The sequence below is a fragment of the Equus przewalskii genome, chromosome 14, assembly GCF_037783145.1.
Source record: "Equus przewalskii isolate Varuska chromosome 14, EquPr2, whole genome shotgun sequence".
NCBI classification, from domain to species: domain Eukaryota; kingdom Metazoa; phylum Chordata; class Mammalia; order Perissodactyla; family Equidae; genus Equus; species Equus przewalskii.
The window spans coordinates 7,310,529-7,333,610 of NC_091844.1; the positions used below are offsets into that span (position 1 = coordinate 7,310,529).

Here is a 23,082-nt window from a genome sequence, read left to right on the forward strand (position 1 = left end):
ATGCCACCGATTGTTTGTGAAAGTGTATGTTACGTTTTAAAAGATTATATATGGTGTCTGAAATTAATCCATTGAAGAGTAGTCGGTTTCATATTTTTCTTATAATATTTTATTGCAACAATTATAATGAAGTCAGTAAAAGCATGCTAGATTTAGATAAAACTATAAACTATAGGGAAGCTATAAATAATTTGGCCTTTCCAAATTATGAGAAAAGTTATTCAACTGAACAAACACAAATATAGGTTATTGTTTTGTTGTGTAATTAAGCCCTATAGCTAGAGAAGTAGAAATATACAAAAATAGTTTTCCTTGATAACTTTGGTGTACATTCATTCAGCAAATTTTTTTTTAAGCATATGCTATGTGCCAAGTACTGCACTACAGACTGAGGACTCGAGATAGGGAAGATGCCACCCTGCCCTCATGGAGTTTATAGTCATGTTGAGCAGACTCTCAAACAGATTTTTGTAAGACAGCAGCAATCGAGACAGGATGCTGTGGGAATACGTAGAGGGAGTATATACTCCAAACTGGTGGTCAAGCAAGTCTCCTCAGAAGAGGTGGTACCTGGATTGCATGTTGAATAACAGATATAATGCGAAAATGGGCTGAGCTACCAGACGTCCCATGAGTTCTACCTAAATTTAATATTTTATAAAAGTTTAACAATGATAATGCATGTCTTATTACAAAGTAGCATCTAAGATTTTCTTGCTAGAATGGGCAGTAGTTAAAGACTTCACCTTTTTGTCCCCTTTGCCAGCCTCACTAAAAAAAAAAAAAAAAGTGTGTTCTTTATGGCAAAGAAATAAGTTAAAAAAGAGAACGTGTTTATAACATGTTATAAAAGGTAACAAAAGAACATGTTCACAGTTTACTGTTGGTGTATTTTTTTCCACCTACAATGAGGCAGAGAGAGCTAATGAAGTTAGAAAGCACAGAAGGATGACCAAGGAGGCAGGTGGGTATCAAAGAGGAACCAACAAGGAGAGTAGGTGGGAGAGGAGGAAGGGGAGGAGGGGGAGGAAAGCAGTAGAGAGGAGACCAAGCAAACAAAAACATTCTGAGAAGCCCAGGCTGCAAACGGTCAGCGTCCTCAAGAGGAGAAGCACGTTTATGAGATGAGCCACTTCCGTTGTCTTGATAGATCCCCTGGAACCACACGCCAACACACTGCTGTCTCAGAAAATGATTTCAGCCCATAGTTGATACAGCAATCTCAAGTGACCAGAGTCTCAGAAACACTCCTTACTTGGATTTTTCCTCCTTAGTCTTATGATGTGGTTTCTTGAGCCGTGCAAATTCAGGGCCCAACACTCATACTTCAGGGATAAATCCTCTTCTTTCACATCAGCTATTCTTAAAACGGCATTGAGACAAGTCATCTCATTGCTGGAACTAAGAGGCAACTTGTTACTTTCTGTGCTTACTTAGCAGTTGCAAACTGTATGGGAGGGAAGGGGATGTTTTAACTTCTATATAAAAATACCTTTGGTTTTGCTCTTGCTTCTCTTGAATTCTTGCTTCGCCAAAGTCCCCAACTTTGGTTCTGTTAACCTGCCACAGGATGGCAGCCATGATCTGAGAGCCTTTCCCAAAGCAAGCAGAGCAAGTTATGCTTGCTGTTTTTCCTAGATGAGAAGTAAAGAAATTACACCAATAAAATTAAATTCTGCAAAAGGCATTTAATTTAATTTAATTTGATTTAATGGGGAAAAAACTTGTTGAACAGCTAGTATGCGTCATGAATCGATTCTCATTTCCCCTCCTCGTCGTTAGCACTTTCATTCCTCTATGGCTTTACTTGGACTCCTCCGTCTCTCCCATTATCTTCATTTCACTCACTTCCGGTTGAAGCTCAGCTCCCACTTGCCTTTCACATGCAGAGGAAACTAGAGGCAGATGACTCTCTCACATGCAGCGGAAACTAAAGAGGCAAATGACTCTGGCTTCATCAATCCCACATTATAGTGTAGGATTTCCCTTTACCATCAATTGGAATTTCTTTTTAAATTCTCTCTTCCACATCTTTCTCCTGAATTCTCTTCATCCCTCTATAAGCTACCTTTGTTGGTAAAACTGTATTTTATCTGACCCAGCTACAAGCCCAATATTTAATCATCCAACAAGAGCATTCTCCAGTCCAATGTCTTTAACTTGAGACTTCCTCCTTTCAGAACTGAAAGCATCAGGGCCGCCTTCCTGCCTTGAGACATGCATTCAGCCGTCCTTGCTGAACCCTTAGTTCCTGTGTCAAGACTTAGGCACCTGAAGAGGGGTGAGGAGCTAGGAGTCTCTCAGAAGGTAACAAGGGTGTAAACAAATGATGAGAACACAAGGTATTCTAGTGTTCTATTTAGTAGAAAGATTGACAAAATGACATGGGAATACAGAGGGGGAAATCTTGCAGGGAGGGCTACCACGCTGAGCATGTAAATGGTGCCCCTGGACTTGATCAGATGGAGGCTCTGATCCTGCTCTCTGGCAGGTAAGAGACGAGAAGGAGGACCAATATGGACAAAAGCAGGAAGAATGTGAAAATGCTCCGCATCATTGTAATAACCATGAGGCGGTCGGTGTGGTGGGGACTTGGGGCGTGTGGGGTTAATGGCTGCAGATGGGCCAGGATTGGGGTGAGAACCAGGTCATGAGGGGACTTGTTTTACACGCTAAGAACTTTGAGTTGTAGCCCACTTCTAGTGGGGAACCAGGAAAGGCAGAGATGGACAGAGTCAGAAAGTCTGGGCTCTCGTGCTTCTATCACAGATTATCCACAACCTCGGGCACGTCATTGATCCACTGTGACACTTAGCCTCTCTGACCCTAAGTATCCACCAGCATAAAGTGAGAACAATATCTACCTCCAGGATAGAGTGCGAATAAAATGAGACGGCCCATGTGAAAGCACCATGAGTTACAAAGTGTGATACTAATGTAAATGCTGCATGTTGCTGTGACCACACATTCCCAATTATTAGCACACATGGCATCTCATTTAATCCTCAAAATCAACTGTCCTAATTGCCGGACTCCTGCTTGGGAATTCAGGGGTCAGAGGGAAAGATTTTCCAGGCAACATTTACAGAACGCTTAAATTTTTCTTACCAATTTCCACTTCCTTTGTTTCATTTTGTGGAGGGGCTATAATTACTGGAAACAAAGAAAAGCCTTCCTCATCTTAAGTCAAAGACAAAAAGAGAATATAAATGTTAGGAGAGCATTGGATGGTCATCAGTACAAAGCTTGTGTATCCATATTTCTATCCTGTGTCATAGCGATGTTTCTCACATTTTTCTGACAGTGACCCATGGCAATAAATACACACACACACACAAAAGAAACAAAAACATTCAAGTAATACTTTCTCTTACCAACTATGATACTCTTTGATATTTTTGATTCTCTTTGATATCATTAAAACAAATGTTAGTTCAACGCATTAAATTAATTGCCTGCCCCAGCAGTTGTTAGAAAACCGCAATTCTGCAGAATAAGCATAACACTACAGGGAAGAAGATTTCAAAAGACCCATGAAGATGATAAACACCTAAGTAGTCCACACTTCTGCTCACAGGTTTCCACCTTTGTGGCCCACTCTATTAGGAAATCTTAATTCCTGTGACACTGATGCCTAGAGACAAGGAAAAGGGAGTCTTCTGGAGCCCTGCTTGATTCTTGTTTATTTCAGGATGGTGTGACCAAGGACCCCTACAGATTTTGACATTGAACAGTGAGAGGCACTCAGAGAAACGAGGTCTGGTGATGCTTGTTTGACAGCAGTGGAGCATTGAAAAACCCCAAACAAAACGTTTCTCTGCTACTGCTTTGCTCTAAGAAATCTGGCACACGTAGAAAAGTCACTGCATCTACAGCCACAGATGTATGACGAGGAGACTTCGACTCTTTGAAGATTTGATATGGTTAATTGTGAAATCTTTTCCCTGAGCAGGCTTTTATAGAGTTTAATAAATTTGAAAAAACTGTTTTAGAATGAAGTGACCTACTGAGGTCATTGATGATGTTGAAAGCATTGCAAACCAGGATCGAAAATCACTCAACAATATCTATCTATCCCTTTATAAAGCTTCTCGCTAAACCTCTAACCCAGTTAGTTATATTAGAGATCAAATGGATCTTTTTCTGTTTACAGAACCTCTGACAACAAATTGGGAGAAGGAAAGTTAATCTTGCTCTCCCAATAGTTGTCTCGCCATTCAAAAAAGTGAATTAAATTACTGTTCAGATCATATTGTCTTTGAAAAATTAAGTCATAGAGGAGAGAACAGATGTGGCTTTGGCTTAGCAGCATAATCGTCCTCTGAAACTTCTTAAATCTTGATAGTACAGTTGTAGAGAATGTCTAAGATAAGACGCAGGAGGAAATCTCGGGGGGGGGAGGATGAAGAACGGAAAAATCAACAAGAAGGGCAGAATTTCTCTCATGTTATCTTTTTTCAAATATTCTGTTGTGTTAAGTTCAGTAGCTTACCGTTAACTTCGAATGATCGGGTTGCTGTCACGCTGTAACTGACTCCATTTTCATTGTGCATAAATTTACATGTGTAATCACCTGCGTCCTTACTAGTTGCATTGTCAATCAGCAAAAATGTACTGTGTGTGTGGTACCTTGACCCTTGAAGAACTTTACAATTCTGAAAGAAAAAATTCCATTCCATTTACAATATTTCTTTACTTGCATCTATTTTAATTGTGTTATTTTCATCTATTTCCCCCAAATTTCCTTTTACCTTAAACCACTCAACAGGTGCTGTCCAGTTGTACAGATCAATTGTAGGACAATATATTCTGGAATTTTTTTCTGATCCAGATGTCTTTGAATATATCAGATAATCTGGAATATTGCAATCTGGTTGTTTTTTATATATGGTGACATTCACATATCCAGTCTTATTGGCAGCAGGACTATTAAAATCAATCAAATAATTTTGAAAAGTTACTTAGCATTATGAAACAACTTCATCCAACTCTAGCTTTTACTTAATATTGCTTTTCTTCTCACAACAATTGATATATAATGATCCTGTTCTTATTTAAAAATAGTCATTAAAATCTAGAGCTTTAAATACTTTTTTGTTACATTCGAGATAACCCCTAGCGTAGCCCTAAAAATGACTCAATCTCAGGTAACCCTCTTTAGCTTATCCCTTAGGTTCGAGGCACTGCTAACCACCATTGCACCTCCCAAGGCCTCTTTGCTGCCCATCATCCAGGGCACCATTTTCTGTGCTGGTTTGTTCTTACTTCCAGGCCAAAATGAGCAATTGCTTTCAGTTCTCTTGTCCCTGGGAAAGCTAGGGTTTTCTTCTATTTGGGCTACAAACCCATCCCCACAATTGCACATCTAAATAGTTGGTTCATAATCACCTAACCGGCAACCTGATGGTGTTCCTATAAATACTCTTATATTCACATCACTTTATAAATTCAACTGTTCCAGAAAGGTCTAAAAAGGGGAGGAAAGTGAAGGCAGCTCAGACTACCAACTACTGAAGAAAAGGGAGCAGGCCCAAAGATCATGGTGGCTGCCTGGATAATACCTTCTGAGAATGCAAGTATAAATTCCAGAATCGTTGACGTTGGCTGGGAGAAACTTAAGACTCTCCCCTGAGGCAAGTAGATGATTTCTTTTCTCGGTGAGAATATTTGTGTTGGTTTCTGAGTAATACCAATCTACTGGGTATCGAGATTTTCCTTGTCTAGGACATCTCACAATTAAAGCCTCATTTTCCAGGCCCCAGGATGACTTGACTACAAATAAAAAATATATATATAAATATGATTCTGAAATGATCATATAAGAAGATTACAATTCCTATATTCTCAATATCCCCTTTGAGGGTTAATTTTAGAAATAGTTATACTTTGTGATATTTTAACTGAGAAAGAGTAGGTAAATGATTAAAATCTTTTATGAAATGTTCTAATGGGTACCACAGATTAATGAATGAATTTGGAGCTCCGTCTCCCACACTGATCCAAGAGAACAGCAGCCATGTCTATCTACACAAAGTATGTTGTCAGTCAACAAAAATGCTTACAATATGTCCCATGTGCAGGCACCGTGTTAAATTTTGATATATTTTTGTAAACTTTTGACATATTATGTAAAACTAAAATTATGATATATTTGTTGTGAAGAATTTGTCCTAATAGATTTGTGATGAAGAATGACTATAGAGCATAAATGAATATTCCAGGTTGCAGTCCAGCTGGAACAGCGGGAAGCAACCAGTTTAAAACAAGGCAAACATTCTTTGAATTATTTAATTTAAAAATTTAAAAATTTTACTTGACAAGTAATACTTACGAAACTTAGCTGCAGTAGAAGATATAAGAAATGTTAGAACTGCCAAGACCCACTGTCTCATTCTCAGTTTATCAGTCTAGAGCGAGTTTTGGTAACTGACTGTTGAGATTATTCAAGTTGAATCTGCGATCTACGATGGTGCAGGTCTCCCCTAGGAGGTTGATAATGCTCCCTAAGATTAATAGTTGGAAAGAGTTATCAGCGACTCTCCTGAAAGGTAAATCATACAAAATCACAAGCAAAATATTTACATCCATGATTTTTACTTGCTCAATATCCCCCAGGAGAATCAATCAATCAACAGGTACTTATTGCATATAAATATGTATAACAGTGGGGTTTCCAACACCCATCACGGCATTTATTCTTACTGAACCTTTGGGCCATGTAGGCCTTACAATGGTCTTGCTGTTTCACAGACACATGAGAATTGCTAGAAAGAAGCGAAATTGAGAGGAAAGAAAATGAGTTTCTATTTTTGAAAAAAATTAAAACCATAAAATTCAATAGATCCTAGAAAATAAGAATATTATGAATGCAAATATAAAAACACAGATATCCACACAGGCTGGTGGTTGTGTGCACACACACATGAGCCACACTCAGGCACACATGCCAATAGTCCTCACAAAGCAGCTAAGGAATATAGGAAAGTGACATGAATCAATTGGAAAGCATTAATCAAATAATTGCCCTAGACACTACATCAAACCCTCAACAGTTTGTCCCTGCCCCAGCTTGTCCCCACAATTCACCAAAGGCTTTGTAAGAACAGTTGAAGGTCTGTGAAAAACAATTACATGGTTTTTTTTTCTTTTAGAAAAAAGATCATTTAACTGTATCTTTTTATTAAAAAGTCAAGGGAAAGATGAAACCAATATAGAAATTTACAAATAGAAGAATCAACACAACCACCCTTAAATATGTCAAGAAAGCCTGTTTCCTCTAAGCATGAATTTTTGATTCTTTTCATTTTATATGTATGAAAAGGTTTTTACTACAAACTAGATAAGTAATTGATGCTTACCCAGACTGGAGGACAGAAGGGAATTAACTCCAGGTCAATGACTGAGCTAAGAAGAATTTCCAGGTCTCGCGGCTCCCTCCTTGCAGACTCCACACATGCAGGCTCTCTTTTATTTTAATGGGGAGACACTCAAAGACATCCTACAGTTCACCACTCCACCCACCCTGAAATTTGACTCCTAGCTAAAATTCACGATTTGTTCAAAAATGCTGGTGCATCATGTACCAAGAATTCTTGACTTTGGTACATAAATATTTAAACACAAGGACAACACTGAATAATCCCTTTAGAGGAAGTAAGCAAGTCACCTCCGCCTGTTTGAGCATCAGTTTCCCAAACTGAATAATGCTTTTTGTTTGTTGCCCTGCTTTTCTTACACTTCGGATTCCAAATGATCTTGGAATCTCAGGGCCTTGAGTCTGTGCTTCCAGATAGACCTTGGTGCTTCATTTGGCAGACACTAGTTAGGAGGACTCAGCCAATTTTGGCAGCTTTGGTTCAGAGAGTTTCAAAAGCAAAGAGGGGGGACAAGCAATGAGAGGTAAGCAGAACTTAATGGGGACTTGCAAATGTTCTGTTGATGGTCCAAAATGTGACATCATCTCATCCATAGCAGATTCCAGCTCCTTCCATCTAAATCCCTGTAGGGCTCTCATTTTGGATGGAAAAGGAAGTTTTTCTAAGGAGTTCAGAGAAATAGACGGAGGCTGTGAGTCAGAAGGGTACCTCAAGGGGAGCGACAGAGAAAACCATTCCCCTCAACTCTTGGGCTCCACATAAAAAAAGTGTTAATTGCCAAATTTGGTTTTAGCTATGCATAGTCGGTATGAATCTCTTATGAGTAAATTCAACCTACTTTTAAAGCTCACCAATCCCAGAAGGATTCAGGGACTAATTCCAGACCAGCGGAATAATATAGTAACAGCTAAGCCTTCTCTAGAAATTACTCCGTGCCGGATACAGTTTCAGGTGACTTACGTGTATTAACTCCTTCATTCTCAGAACCGCCCAATGAGGTAGGTGTTCTTATTATTATCCCCATTTTATAGATAACGACACTGAGGCTCAGAGGGGATAAGCAACTTGTCTGAGTCACATGCCACTGTGAGACAGAGCCAGAATTTGAACCCAAGCAGGCTGGCTCCAAAGGCTAGATGCCTGATCACTAAGTTACACTGCTGCCAGTGAGAAAGGTGAAGAGAGGAGGCACCACAGAGGAAGAGTTCTAGCAGGTTTTTGGAGTTTACTAGAGTATCTCCCACCCCCCATGGCGGGCAATGCTCGGGAGCAGGCCTCGCCATCTGCACGGGGTTTAGATTTTGGACGTCAGTCACGTGCTCAGAGAGGAAGAGATATGAGTCCTGTCACCACGGGGAGATTCACTGTGAGATGTTTGGGGTAAATTCAAAGAATTAGGTCTGCCCCTTGTGACTCTTGACTTAGTTGTCACAGTTCTTGTTATCAAGATCACATGAGTTTCAGCACTGAGATCACAGAATCAGGAGTAGGCCAGCTTGGAACAGTGCCCAGGGCGTGTAAGCTTTAGATAACATTTTGTTAAATAAAATAATATAAACTTGAATGTTTTTATACTTGAATATGAACTTATATTTTTATCCTAAAACATGTCTTAAAAAATTTTATTAAATTTAGGCATTTATTCATTAGGCTAGGCCACGTTCACATTGGTTTCTTAGTTTTAAATAAGGTAGCTTAATTAAAAACAAGATTTCAATTAGAATTTTAACATAATCATCATGAAATCTTGCAGAAGTATTTAGTAAAGTCTAACTATTATTATAAAAGGATTCAGTCGTCCATTCAACTAAGTCCTTTCATTCAAAGTATTATACTGTGTGGTACTTATCATCAACATCATTCACAATTTTGCAGATGAAAATAAAAACCCAAGGATGAGACTGGTTAAACAATTTGGCCAAGCTCACCCAGTTGTGGCTGGGGTGGAAACCAGATTTATTGAACCTCAAAGCCAAGGCTTTTCTCCCCTAATATCAACTCAAAAAGAGAGAGATTAGTGGTAAAGCTTTCCTTCTTAAAATTGTGACTGGCTTACTAAACAAAGTCATTTCCCTTAAGCCTCTTCTTTATAAAGAACTAAACCATTGGGCTTCTAACTACTATGACACCATCTGACACGAAAGTATAGCAGTTTATAGCAGCAACAAGAGAAAATGTGAAAAGCAAGGGCTTCTAATATAAATAAAACAGAGATTTTGAGCAGCCATGAATTTCTGCCAAGTTCATCAGAAACCTTCCAGTGTCCGCTTGTTTCTCTGGCAGATATCTTCTTTCAAAGACTTCTCAGAACTACTCATTATTTTCAAAATTAATCTAACCTAATTTGACCTTAATTTTTTCTGACTTTTTGGGTTACAGTTTTGGAATCTTGCATGTCCCTATTTATAATCTAATTCTCTGACATTTCCACTAAAAAATCTAAAACAAACAAAGAAACAAAACCTCTATTTCCAGAGTTACAGCCAACTGCTTGTATCTGGAACGTGGAACCCAAATATTTTGTAACTTAGAAGCTATCGTGCAAGGCTTATTCATCTGTCCTGGCTGGTGTCACGGCTCGACCAGGATATGAATATCTTCTACTCCAGAACCAGCCATCTGTGGCCTCTTCTTACTGTAAACCACGTCAAAAGCCAGGACATTTTTGTTGTGTTAAACTTTTATGAATTTCAGTGGTCAGATTGTCACCCAGTAATCTTCACAAGAGCAGGCAAAGGGGGAGTTAGCCAAGGGCATTAGGTGCCCTGGCCTGAGCCTCAGGAGATGGCTCTGCGCCCAGCTCCGGCCACTGTGTCACCTTGATCAAAGCACTTATCTTTCTGATTCTTTTTTGCCACACTCCTAACTCTAGCGACACTCAAGTCTCAGCTGCTTCCCTCCCTCCTCCTTTTGGTCTCACCCAATTCTCTTCTTCAAAAATTCCAAGAAACTGGTACATATTCAAAGACAAAGTGGAATTAACAACACCTTTACACCTCCACAACTGAACCCCTGATGTCCTCCACCCTCCTGCTCTCCATCGCCCCTGAGGAAAGCCGCTTCTCCCACAGTCTTCCTTGGCTCAGTGATGGCAACTCCATCCTTTCAGTTGCTCACGCCAAAACTCTCTGTATATGATTGGCTCTTCTCTTCTTCCCATATCTGACATGCAAGCCATCCGGACATCCTCCTGGTTTCACCGTCAAAGTACATCCTACCTGCAGGAACTTCCCCCGACCTCCACTTCCACCTTTCTTGTCTGAGGCACTATCATCTCTCACTTTTAAGAATAGCTTCTAACTGTTCTCCCTGCTTCCAGCCTTGCCCCTCTTCAGACTGTTCCTAACAAAGAGGCTCTAGAGATCCTGTTAAAATCTAAGTTAAGTCATCAAGCCCTCCCACATCTTCCCGCGTTACGCAGAGGAGAAGTCAACCGCCTTACCGCAGCTATGAGGCCCACGTAGTCTGAGGCCGCCCATCACCTCCCTGACTTTGTCTCCAGCCTGTGTCCTCCTCACCCTTCCTTGAACGCATCAGTTCCTACTCTGCACTTGCTCTTCCTTCTGTCTGGGTGGCTTCTCCCAGTTACTCACAAGGCGAACTCTCTCACCTCCTCAAAGTCAGTGCTCCAATTGTACCTTCTCAACGAGACTTAGCCTTACTGCTAATTTTCTTTTCTTTTTTTTTTTTTTTGCTTCTGATTATATTTTTTATTGAGGTGAAATTCACATAACATAAAATGAAGCATTTTAAAGTGACAGTTCAGTGGCATTTAGTACATTCACAATGCTATGTAAGCACCAGCATTATCTAGTTTCAAAAGGTTTTCACCACACCAAATAAAACCCCATACCCATTAGTAGTCATTCTCCCTTTCTTTATTCCGTCTAGCCTCTAACAACAATCAATCTGCTTTCTGTCTCTACAAATTTGCCTAGCCTGAAAATTTCGTATAAATAGAATCATACAATAAGTGCCTTTTGTGTCTGGCTTCTTTCATTTAGCATAGTGTTTTCAAGGTTCATCCATGTTGAATCATGTATCAGTACTTCATTCCTTTTACTGGCTGAGTAATATTCCATTGTATGAATACAGCACAATTTGTTTATCCATTCGTCCATTAGTTGACATTTGACTTTTGACTCTTGACTTTGACTTTTGACTTTTGACTTCTGACTTCTGTGAATAGTGCTGCTATGGACATTGGTGCTCAAGTATTTGCTCGAGTATCTGATGAATCAATTTTAAACTGAGCACCCCCTCCCCCATTCCCTATCTCCTTGCCCTGCTCTAGTCTTTTTCTAGGGCACTCATTGCCTTCAAAGTCTACTCATACCATGGATTCATCATTTATGTTCTGTTTCCCCCGCTAGAATCTGAGCTCCAGAAGGAAAGGTATTTTGTCAGTTTTGTCCACTGATAGAGTTCACATGCCTGGAACAGTGCCCAGCATGAAGTAGGTGCTCAGAAATGTTTATTGAATGAACTAGTATGGAACTAGTATGACTGATTAGGTGGGAGAGTTTTTAATTGGAAAAATAAAGGTTTTACCTATGGATCTGAACAGGAGCAACATGCTTTCTACTGTGTTTTTACATCTATCTCTTAAAAGTCTGTCTTTTCTATTCTACCTCATGGTAAGGTGAGGGCTAAGTCAACCCTGGAGACACCATAGGAACTCCTGGGGCTGCAAAGAGAATGAGCATCAAGAGGGCCGGAAGGAGCTCCGTGGAATGAGGATGGACAGGAGGAGAAGCGGAGGTGCTGACCCTGTGAAAACCAGCCAGGAGTCTTAAGTGTTTGCATATGTGCAGTGACTAAATTATAACTAACATCCCTTTGAGACTTTAACGACATTTGTATAATCTCTCCCAGACTAATTCCACAGAATCTATTGCTGTGATCTTCATTTGTCATCCTTTTACTTAGTTCATGGACATCTTCCTTTGTCTCGAGGTCAGTGTGACTGATTTTTCTGGTGTTAGAATCAGCATCTATAATTTCTGTGAGAATTCAAAAATTTATATGGAAAATTAAAACACTTAAACTAGCCAAAACATTGTTAAAAAAAACAGAACAAAGTTGGAGAACTTACACAACCTGACTTTAACACTTAATATAAAGCTACAATAATGAAAACAATGTGATATTGGTATGAAAATAGATACACATACAAATCAAAGGATCAAAAGAGAGAGTCCAGAAATAGACTCCAGCATAGACAGTAAATTGATTTTTAAAAAAGCACCAACGTAAGTCTATGGGGAAAGCATTGTGTTGTCAACAAATGATGATGGAAAAACTAGCTATATATATATGAAAAAGAATATCTTTATCTCACATTATACACAAAAATAAAATCAAAATGGGTCATATATATAGAAAATTACATAGTGGAAAATCTTCATAACTTGGAGTAGGACAAATATTTCTTAGACTGGATATAAAAATCTCTAATCATGAAAGAAAAATAACTTGAACTTCTTCAAAATTAAGAACTTCTGTTCTTCAAAAGACATTAAAATAGACTCAGAAGAAATACTCACAATTTATACATCTAATGAAAGATTTGTGTCCATAGTACATAAATAACTCTTGCAAGTCAATATGAATAGCTCAATCAATAAAAATGGGAAATAGAGTTGAACTAAGATTTCACAAAAGAAAAATATAATCAATGGCCACGGGAGGGCTTCAAGGCAAGGAACGGCATAACCTGACACAGGTGTTAGCAAGAACACTCTGGGTGCTGAAAACACCCTTCAGGAGGACCAGAGATGAAGGAGGAAAACAAGATAGGAGGCTATGTGATTGTCCAGGTGAGAAAGAGAGGGTGGTTTGCACCAGGGCCTGGAGGTGGAGGTGGTGAGGCAAGGCTGGATTTCAGATATATTTTGAGGTGTTGCTGACAGGATTTCTTGATGGATAAGATACGGGGTACGAGAAAGAGAGCAGTCAAAGATGACTTCAAGGTTTTGGGCCAAGCAATTGGACAAAGGGGGTTACTATTTACTGAGTCGGGGAGACTGGAGGTGGAACAGATTCTGCAGTAAGATTCGATCAGTTTTGGACACATCCAGCCTTACGTATCTATTAGACATACAACTGGAGATGTCGAGTTATAGGTGGAATATTTGCCTCTGAAGTAGAAAAGACACATTCAGGCTGGAGATACAAATTTGGATTTTGTCAGCATATAGATGAAATTAAATCCATGAGACTAGATGAGATTTTCAAATATGAAAGTAGATAGGCCACACGAGGGTACAAAAGAGCAACTTCTTATTTTCACTGTAAAACTTCCCTAGGGAGGGGTATTCAGCTTTCCTTAAAAGATAAATTTGGATTTTTCTATGTAAAATACTGCAGAAGTGTCGAGAACTTAGCACAAATTAAAATGAGTTTTTAACTTAGAATCATTTCTTTTTTTTTTTTTCTTTGTTTTGCAAATAACCCTATAGAATCTGAACCCACTTTGGGAACACTGCATTGCTTGTTTCCTTACATTTCAATTTCATTAATAACTAGTTAAGATTGTAATGGTATTATGCTGTTGTCCACGTCACGGATTACCTCCATGTAGTTGCTAAAGCCAAGGTCTGTCCTCAGTCCTCACCTTACCACGAGCTCTGAGCAGCCTCTGTTGCAGTTGAACAATTTCTCCCCCATCTATCTTCAGGACCCCCTGGTTGCGCCTTCACATCTCATCTTCACCCCACGACTTCATGTTCAGTCCTTGAACCTCTTTAATTCTGTCTACACTCAATCCCCATGTGAGGTCGTCTAGTTTCCTGGTTGTAAACATCATCTATGTGCTGATTACTCTCTCAACCTGCTGTCCAGAGTTTTCCCCTGAACTTCAGACGCAGATATTCACTTGCCAACTTGACATCTCCACTTGTCCGTATCCTAGACATCTCAAATTAACGTGTCAAGACTGAATTCATGTTCTTCCCACCCAAACCTGCTTTTCCAACAGCTCTTATTATCTTGGTTGATGGAAGCTCTGTCTTTACAGCTGCACAGATCTAAATCCATGGAGGTATCCTTACACCTCTTTTTCTCCAGCACATCTCATCCAACCCTCAGCAAGTCCCACTGAATCTACTTTCCATCTAGATTCAGAACTCAACCGTGTGACCTCTGATCATGGCCTTCACCAGTGGTCCAGCCAGGCCACCACTATCTCTTGCCTGGATTATTGCAATAACCTCCAAATTTGTCTCTTTATTTCTTCCTTTGCCACTTATAATCTATTTTCAAAGTAGAAACCAGTATGATCCTTTTAATCACTCCTCTTCTCAAACCTCCCTTTTCACTCAGGGAAAGTCAAATTGTTTGTACTGAACAAAAAGGCCCTCCACGGTCTTCCACCCCTCCTCCTCTCTTTGATTCAGGTCTTTCTATGCTCCCCACTCTCATTCCACTCCTTGCACACTTTTCTCCTCCCTCTTCCCTGAACACCCCAAGCTTGCCCCCACCTTAGAGTGTTTGCACAGCTGTTTCCTATGTCTGGGATTCCCTTCCTCTGTGGGGCTCACTCCCCTCACCTCCTCCTTGATGAGGTCTACCCTCCTCCTCAACTCACCCTGCACTCCCAATCTCCCTCATCCTGTTCTATTATTTCCATGACTTTTATAACCTTCTAAAATGATAAACACTTGACTATGCATCATATGTAAATTTGCTGTTTTGTTTGCTTATGTATACCCAGAGTAGGTCTTGAATAAATACCTTTTGAGTGAACAAATGAATGAACGATCTATTGTTGGGTAAGCATGAAGATTAGGTTTTTCGTCATATATATTTTCACTGAATTGAATCCTTTTGCTTATAAGAATGTCAGATGTAAGGATGCTTTCCTTATGAAGGTGGAAGTAGAAATAGGAAGTGGGTGAATTAGCCCTGGATTTGACCCAGAGGCAGGAGGCACAAACCATTGCTGACAGATTCAAAGAAGCAGAGAATTAAAGTGGGATGAGACATACACCAAAGGACAGCGAAAAGGGGAAACCAAAGAAGCCACACTGGAATTCAACCTCTAATTTGCTCAACGTGCTCCTTAATGACAGCAGGAGCCAAACCCATTCTAAGGGCATTTGTTTGGTTACCATGATTTAAGAATGACTTAGTTTTATAAAGCTTAATATAGATCACATTTTGAAAAGATTAATCACTTTGCATGGAGGCTAGTTTACTAAAAATTCCTCTAACAAGTAATTTCTCTGACATCTTTTAAAAGTTGATGTTTATGTCAGCAGTGATCTACTAGAGATTTTTTGGGGTGAAAATGCTTATATTTCCAGGAAACCATACTCGAAACAAATTAAAATGAATAAAAAGCAACTTTGAACATTCCAGCCCAGAATCTATCAGAGCCCTCCTCAAGAAGAGAAGAACGCTGAGAGAATGACAGCTGAAGGCCCTGTCTTACCTCCATGCTCACTGTCCCCACAGAGGAGTAAAACTCAAGGAAACCCTTCCCTCCCGAACATGGGAGTCAGGAGACTCTGTGATTTTCTTAAACGTTTAACGTTACTGCTCAGATGGTGCAATGAAGACATTACTACAGTAAGCCAAGCTTCCAGCAGAGAACGGCTGATGTTTTCTGATCAACTAAGGGCCCAGGGTAAAGAGGACCTTGGAAAGTGTTGATTAGTCCTGGGGGTGGGCGGAGAGTGAGAAACGGGGAGAGCAGCCAGGAACCTCAGATGCATCTGCATCACCCCATTCCCTTTCCTCAGGGACGAGCCCCCATCCTGGGAGCCTCCCTTGGGTACAGGCTCACCCAAGAGGGTGGAGGCTCCAGTCTGCAGTGACTGAAACCTCAGTCCCTTCATCGATTTGACTATAAGACTTGAAAGAAAGCTGTAGGGAGGCCTCAGTTACCAGCCTAGAGTGGGCTCAAACCGGCACCTAATATCCACACTTAAATCATGTTTAAGGAAGTTGTCAAAAGATAGAAGTTGTCTTGGGTAAGGTCTGCAGTTGCTAAAATTCAAAGTTATCCGTCCAACTTGGGAATAAGTTATAAGCTCTTGTCTAAATCTCAGTTACCTTCTAGTGGACACTATCTTTATTCTGTGTCTTTTCATCAGAGCACTGCCTCCTTTCACCTGGCGCTCAGCTACATATGGCTGCAGAGCCAGTTCCACAGACTCGACCCAAGCATTCTTGCGCTCATTTTCAGTCTTGCTGTAGTGAGCCCAAGCTCTCACCAGCATTGGCATGGCATGATGGTTGAATGCACAGGACTGAGTCAGCCAGGTCTGGGTTTCACCCCTGCTTCACAGAATTAGCACAAGAACAACAGGATATGGTGTATGGAAAGCACTTGGCCGACTCTCAGTAAATAGTTATTGTTGCTCCTACTACTGTGTTATTACAACTGTGCTAAGGGTAATTGTGTCCCAGACAAGCTGGAGCTTCTTGCCCAGGTCCCCTTCATCACCCTATTTCTCCATTTCTCTGAGCCCAGTCCTCAGGAAAACTTTTTAATAAAACATATTTTAATAAAACATATGGGAAAAGATTCATGACATTGGTATGGGCAATGATTTCACTGATATGATAAGAAAAGCATTGGAAAATAGACAAAAAGCAAAAGAAAAATATACAGTGGGACTGCATCAAACTAAGAAGTTTCTGCACAGCAAAGGAAACAATCAACAGCGTGAAAAGGCAGCCTATGGAAGAAAATATTTGCAAGCCGTATATCTGATAAGGGAATGATTTTCAAAATATATTAGGAACTCTTACAACTCAGTAGCAAAAAAATAACCCTGATTAGGAAACGAGCTAAAGACTTTTCTTTTTAAAAGATTGGCACCTGAGCTAACTACTGTTGCCAATCTTTTTTTTTTTTTTTTCTGCTTCATCTCCCCAAATCCCCCTGGTACATAGTTGTACATCTTAGTTGCAATTCCTTCTAGTTGTGGCATGTGGGATACTGCCTCAACATGGCCTGACGAGCCTTGCTGTGTCCGCACCCAGGATCCGAACTGGCGAAACCCTGGGCTGCCACAGCGGAGCGCTCAAACTTAAGCACTCAGCCACAGGGCCAGCCCCCCAAGCTAAAGACTTGAATAGACATTTCGCCAAAGAAGATATACAAATGGACAAGAAGTATGTGAAAAGATGCTTAACATCACTAATCATCAGGCAAGTGTAAATCAAACCCACAATACCTCACTCAAGTCAGAATGGCTACTATCAAAGAAACAAAAGATAAGTGTTGGCAAGGATGTGGAGAAATTGGAACACTTGCACACTGTTGGTGGGAATGCAAAATGGTACAGTTGATATTGAAAACATTATGAAGGTTCCTGAAAAAGTTAACTATAGAAATATCATAGGATCCAGCAATCCCACTTCTGGGTATTTACCCAACAGAATTGAAATCAGGATCTCAAAGAGATATTAGCACTCTCATGTTCACTGCAGCATTATTCACAATAACTAAGATGTAGAAACAACCTAAAAGTCCATGGAGAGAGGAACGGATAAACAAGGTGTAGTATTTACATACAATGGAATACTATTCAGCCTGAACTTTGAGGACATTATGCTAAGTGAAATAAGCCAGCCACAGAAGGATAAATACTGCATGATTCCACTTATATGAGCTATCTAAAATAGTCGAATACGTAGTCTTCAAGAGTGGAATGGTGGTTTCCAGGAGCTGAGGGAGGGGAAAATGGGGAAGTAATCTATAGGCACAAAGTTTCAGTTACGTAAGATGAATAATTTCCAGAAATCTGCTGTGCAGTATTGTGCTTATAGTTCACAATACTGGATTGTACACTCAAAAATTTGTTAAGATAGTAGATCTCATGTTAAGAGTTTTTACCGTAATAAAAAAGTAAAAATGTTTAAAGACCCTGTTTAGAATCCAGACAACCTGCCTAGCCCTTTCCCTTCCTGTTTCTGGGACCTGGAGTTGGTTGCTATTAGAGTTTGCCCCTGACCAGAGGCCCTTTCCCTCTACTCTGAACCAGGACCCTACTGCATGTACATTCGGGCACACGTGTGTACACTCACACACTTGCAGCATCACCACAGCGGGGACCCTCCTGCACCCACTGAAATGCACTTGCCCTTGGATATTGATGTCGCCCAAAACTTTGGAGACCCTCTCCTTTGCCGGTGTCTGTCTCTGCACTCACAGAAAGTGGGGAGTGTGGAGGGGTGAACAAAGATATAGAGGTGCTCATAATCATAGGACAAATATTCTGAAGGACATAGATGAAGAGTTCTCCTCTAGAAAAGCAGGTATCGGAAAACCGGACACCCCAGATCTGCTTGAGCTATTGGTCCACGTCTCCAAACACGGAAGCAAACAGAAAAGTACTTTGGGAGCAATCTCCTCATCTAAACAACCTGTTCAAGAAAAGAGAGAACCAGATGTCCTGCCGAGGATTCTGTAAAGTTCAAATCAGCAGCCATGACAGGCTGTCTGCAGGGCACAGAGATGAGTTCTCAGAACAGGAGAGGAAAAAAATGGTGACAACAATGAGGGCTGACATGATTAAGAATTTACTGTCAGCTAGCAACTGCGCTAAGTACCTTACATCCAATTAATCTTTAGAATCCATCCTCTGAGCTTGGTACGAGTACAGACATGCCAGTTTTACTGGTGAGGAATACAAGACTTAAGAAGTGAGATGAGTTGCCTAGAGTCATGCACCGAATCAGTGTGAGAGCAAGGCTGAGATGCGGTTCTGCCGAAGTCCAGAGCTTTCTGTCGCAAGTACTAGACGTGCAATAGCAGAAATGGGGTAACAGTGTCCATATTGAGACTTGGCCTCAAGAGCTGGTAAAAACTGCTACAGCTAGAGAGAAGCACACCTCCCATTTCTCTGCTCCTGGAGGAAATTATAAGGAAAAACTGACACTCGAGGAGTATGGCTTTGGGGGCCAGCTCTGCCACATTTGACTCTACACACTTTGTTGAGCAGCCTTCAGAGAGAAAAAGAGTGGAGCCGTCAACCAGAGGTTCAAAGCAGGTACCAATGACAAACGTGAACTTAAATCAGTTCTTCACTCCCTATCCACCCCCCAAAAAAGGCTGGTCCTCACCAGCCCGCCTCCTCATATCCATCACTCTCATGTTCCATCCCACATTTCCTTCTCCCTGAAGGTTCTGACTCCTCTTCCCCACACCACAGACCTCTCTCTCACCCCTTGTGCCCAGCTCCTCTTACTTCCTAAGTTCTTTTCCCTTCTCCACCACCTGAGTAGAGTCCCTTTCTGGATTTCAGTGGATTCCAGAAAGAATAATTCTGGAAAACGAGCACTCAATATGTATACTGCAAGCCCCCCTTTCTTTCCCACCCTCCACCAGATATTTTCCAATACATGAAGCCAAAGTTTCATATTATACAAATAAGACTTTAAGGGACTTCATCGATCTGTCACTTGTTTTTCCCATTGGAAATACTATTTTTAAAAAAAAAAAAAAGTCAATAGCAATTATGATTTTTAATCTAAATTTCTGTTTTAAAATTCCATTCCCTTTGAGATAAAAGTATTTTTGAAAAACACCCCAGAGGCACTTACCATCAGCAAGTCCTACTTGAGCTCTTTCTTCCTCAGCTTCCTTCTGGCACAATTTATTATCTCTAAAAACCAACTTCTCTAATAGATTTATGCTAAATACCATAGCCATCCTTCTTTAAAAACCTCCCATTTTCCTTATCAGTTAAGACACAGGAATCAGGTCACTGATAAGTTGAAACTGATTAACTGTACTGTTAACAAATGTCAACTTCAGTTTTCACCACATTCTCTGTTTGAAAGATCTAAGATGAAGCCACACTTTCAATATAACATTATCTCTGTAGAAGGTCACATTTTATCTTAACTATATTTTACCTCCCATGTGGGTGACTTTCTCAGCAAAACCTCCTGACTCCATCTAGGTGGCAGGTCACTCCGTGCCCTTAGAGTGGGCTGGCAGCTTTGACTTCCTGAAAGCTGCAGCTCTAAGAGGAATGGTGCACATCTCTCTGCAGCCAGTTTTACTGCTGATAGCTCAGTGTCACTGCTTTGAAATGGATACATACTGAGTGCTTAAGTGTACTCCAGGCTCTGTGTGCAGGGGCTTTGCACATGCTCTCTCGTGCTCAGATCAGGGCCTATGGGAGGCTCAGAGAGGCTCACTGTTACCTTACCCGAGGCCACAGCCAGTACAAGATAAAGTCAGCCCCCAAAGCCTCCACAACTGGACTTTTTCCACGTGCCACCACGTGCCTGTCTCAGGTGGCTGTAATACAGATCTGTGGACACTTGTTGCAGTTATTAGAATCCTGAACAAACCAACTTTAATCATCTATGTGATTTTTTCAAAAAATGTTGGTGACTCTTGAATAATCAGGATATGCCGTCAGCCAAAGAATTCTCTGATACACAAGAAAGATCATAAGCTTGAGATGCAACCTGGTTTTCCTCTTACTGGTAGTGTGACTTTGGGCAAATTCCCTAATATCTCTAACTCTCATGCAAAGGGTAGAATTATCAATACTAAAGAAGAATCTATGTAAGGAGTCAACCATATTAATGAATACTGATGGCTTTCTGCCCCATTATATACTCAACCAGTTCTACTCACTCCAGCTATGTTAAAAACAACTTCAAAATTTATTTTCTTTCATATTTTCTTCAAAACCTCAGTCTCACCAGTGGAACCAAATCACCTGTTCTCCTGTGGTCACCCTACATAAGAGATGAAACTCTACAGCAGAACCCAGCTCCAGACTACACGCTCTTCCTATGGCTTACTTTTACGTGAGGTCATCCATCATTTCTTCTCCACTGCTGGAGAACTGGAGAAAATAACAACCGATAAACCAAACAGTGCTTATTGGCGTGTCCCACACTGTCAGGTGCTGTGAGAGATGCCAGAGAAGCGAGAGACTCATGTGTGACCTCAAGGAACTTAAGCTTTATGAGGACAAAAGGGAGATGGATGTAGAATTTCACAAATCTGAAAATTTTGAGCTTGAATTAGACAGAAATTTGCAACCATCTGAATGTTTTTGAAAATTCGGGTAGGTTATTGAGAAACTATAAAGTAGCCTTTATTCAAGCGTGAACTGTTTAAAATGTTTCTGACATGATTGAGCTATGGTTCTGCTCTAACTCGGGGTCTCCTGACATCCGTTATTATCACATGAGTGTTCTGACAGCAATATTTAGAAACTTGGGCCAAGTCGACTCTGGAATTTACCTTTCAAAGAGTCTTGCAGCGTTGGCACTTAAGTACTTGATGGTTATCAAGGTGACTATTGGCTTTTTCAAGGTTTCCATCAAGAGTTCAAGAGTTCGAGAGTGAAGTCCGGGGAGGACAACATCTTTCAACGTCCATCAGGTTTAGTCAGAAAGAAGGTAATATTGAAGGAAGATAGAGGTCTCAGCAGCCATGCGAAGCTTCAGGAAGTTTCTCTTTAATAATCCTTCTATCTGTAAGGGCTCTGCAAAACGTGGAATTTAGAGATTCCTGCTGACGTACCCAACTGGCGGGAAAGACTAGGCGAGCCTGGGAGGGGCCGCAGCCCAGCCCTTTGAGGATCTGTCCCCAGTCCTGAAGACCTGTGACCGTGCACCCCAAGTGTGATTTTCCCTCTGGTCACACATACTAAAAATGACTGTACCCCTTGGAGGTGAATCTCCTAAACAAAAGTGCCCCAGAACCGACAGAAGGCAATTCTTCTCTATGGGAGAGCAGAACAGCATGTGTGACAATTCACTCTCCAGTGACACGAGAGGAAAGATCAAAACCCAAGCCCTTCTCCAGTTTGCACAAGAAACTCATTTACACTGAACAGTTGTAAGATGTGCACCTAGCTCAAGCCCTCCTACCCGGCCAGGGCTCTCCCCCTGCTTGTCACCACCTCTTCCTTCCCAGAGGTACTTAGGAGCCTTTCACTGCTCCCCAGTACCTGTCCCAGATGGGCCCACCCCAAATGCACTGAGGTGTAAGCAGCTAGAAAGGCTGCACCCCTTTTGGAAGGAAGCTGAGGCTAGAGATTGCAAATTCCTTTCCCTCCATCACCTCTGCCTTGGGTGCACCCTCACCTTCCCGCGAGCACCTCTTCCCCCTTCTGACACCTTCTCACCTCTTACTTGGTTGCCCCAACCCATCAAATATGTTGATAAGTGAGACTTGCTGCTTTACTCTCCCGAGGAGTGAAGAGTTTCTTGAAAACGAGAAAAGCTTTATGAATACAAATATCTGAATGGCTTATAAAGGAATCTCAGCATCTAAGAGTAAAAGGAACTGTAGGATTAGTGTTTTAACCCAGAAAACTCAAACCACATCCAACACATAACCAGAAACTTTGCATCCTCGTAAGACCAGCCTCGTACTTCTCTGCCTCACCCTCCACCCTGGGTCCTTGTTCTCCTCATCATATTTAACAGGAAATAAAAACTCATCTTTATTTTAAAGTCACACCACAGCAAGTTCATTCAAATCTTTTATGATTCCATAATAGGTAAGAATCTTTCTATTTTCAGGAGTTTAATTGGCTGTTCTTCATTTTTCTGAAGCAGTTAGCCTTAAGAATTGCTCCTACTTATCAGAATATGATCCATATAGGCCAGACTGAATTGCGGTCCTCTTTCCCTCTCTCTCTGAGAAATGAAAAATTAAAACCAAGCATGACAGCTAGTGTTTTCCCCTCTTCCTCCTTTCTCCTATTCCAAA

At 40.8% G+C, this 23,082-nt stretch overlaps 1 protein-coding gene across 3 annotated transcripts in view; it reads right to left on the bottom strand.

Annotated features, from left to right (window-relative positions):
* IL1RL1 (interleukin 1 receptor like 1) overlaps positions 1-20,025 on the bottom strand; it is a 29,597-nt gene extending 9,572 nt beyond the window's left edge. The window contains exons 1-8 of one of the 3 annotated variants that reach the window (XM_070573392.1): positions 19,935-20,014; positions 6,332-6,503; positions 5,562-5,772; positions 4,752-4,926; positions 4,493-4,655; positions 3,109-3,180; positions 1,493-1,634; positions 1,256-1,401 (exon numbers count right to left, since the gene is read on the bottom strand). In XM_070573392.1, the coding sequence (XP_070429493.1) occupies positions 1,256-1,401; positions 1,493-1,634; positions 3,109-3,180; positions 4,493-4,655; positions 4,752-4,926; positions 5,562-5,772; positions 6,332-6,392 (970 nt within the window). In that variant the 5' untranslated portion in view covers positions 6,393-6,503; positions 19,935-20,014. Of the gene's footprint in view, positions 1-1,255; positions 1,402-1,492; positions 1,635-3,108; positions 3,181-4,492; positions 4,656-4,751; positions 4,927-5,561; positions 5,773-6,331; positions 6,542-19,934 lie in introns of all 3 variants that reach the window. The other 2 variants (XM_008537411.2, XM_070573393.1) reach the window with 2 other exon arrangements.
* Positions 20,026-23,082: the final 3,057 nt, after the last annotated feature.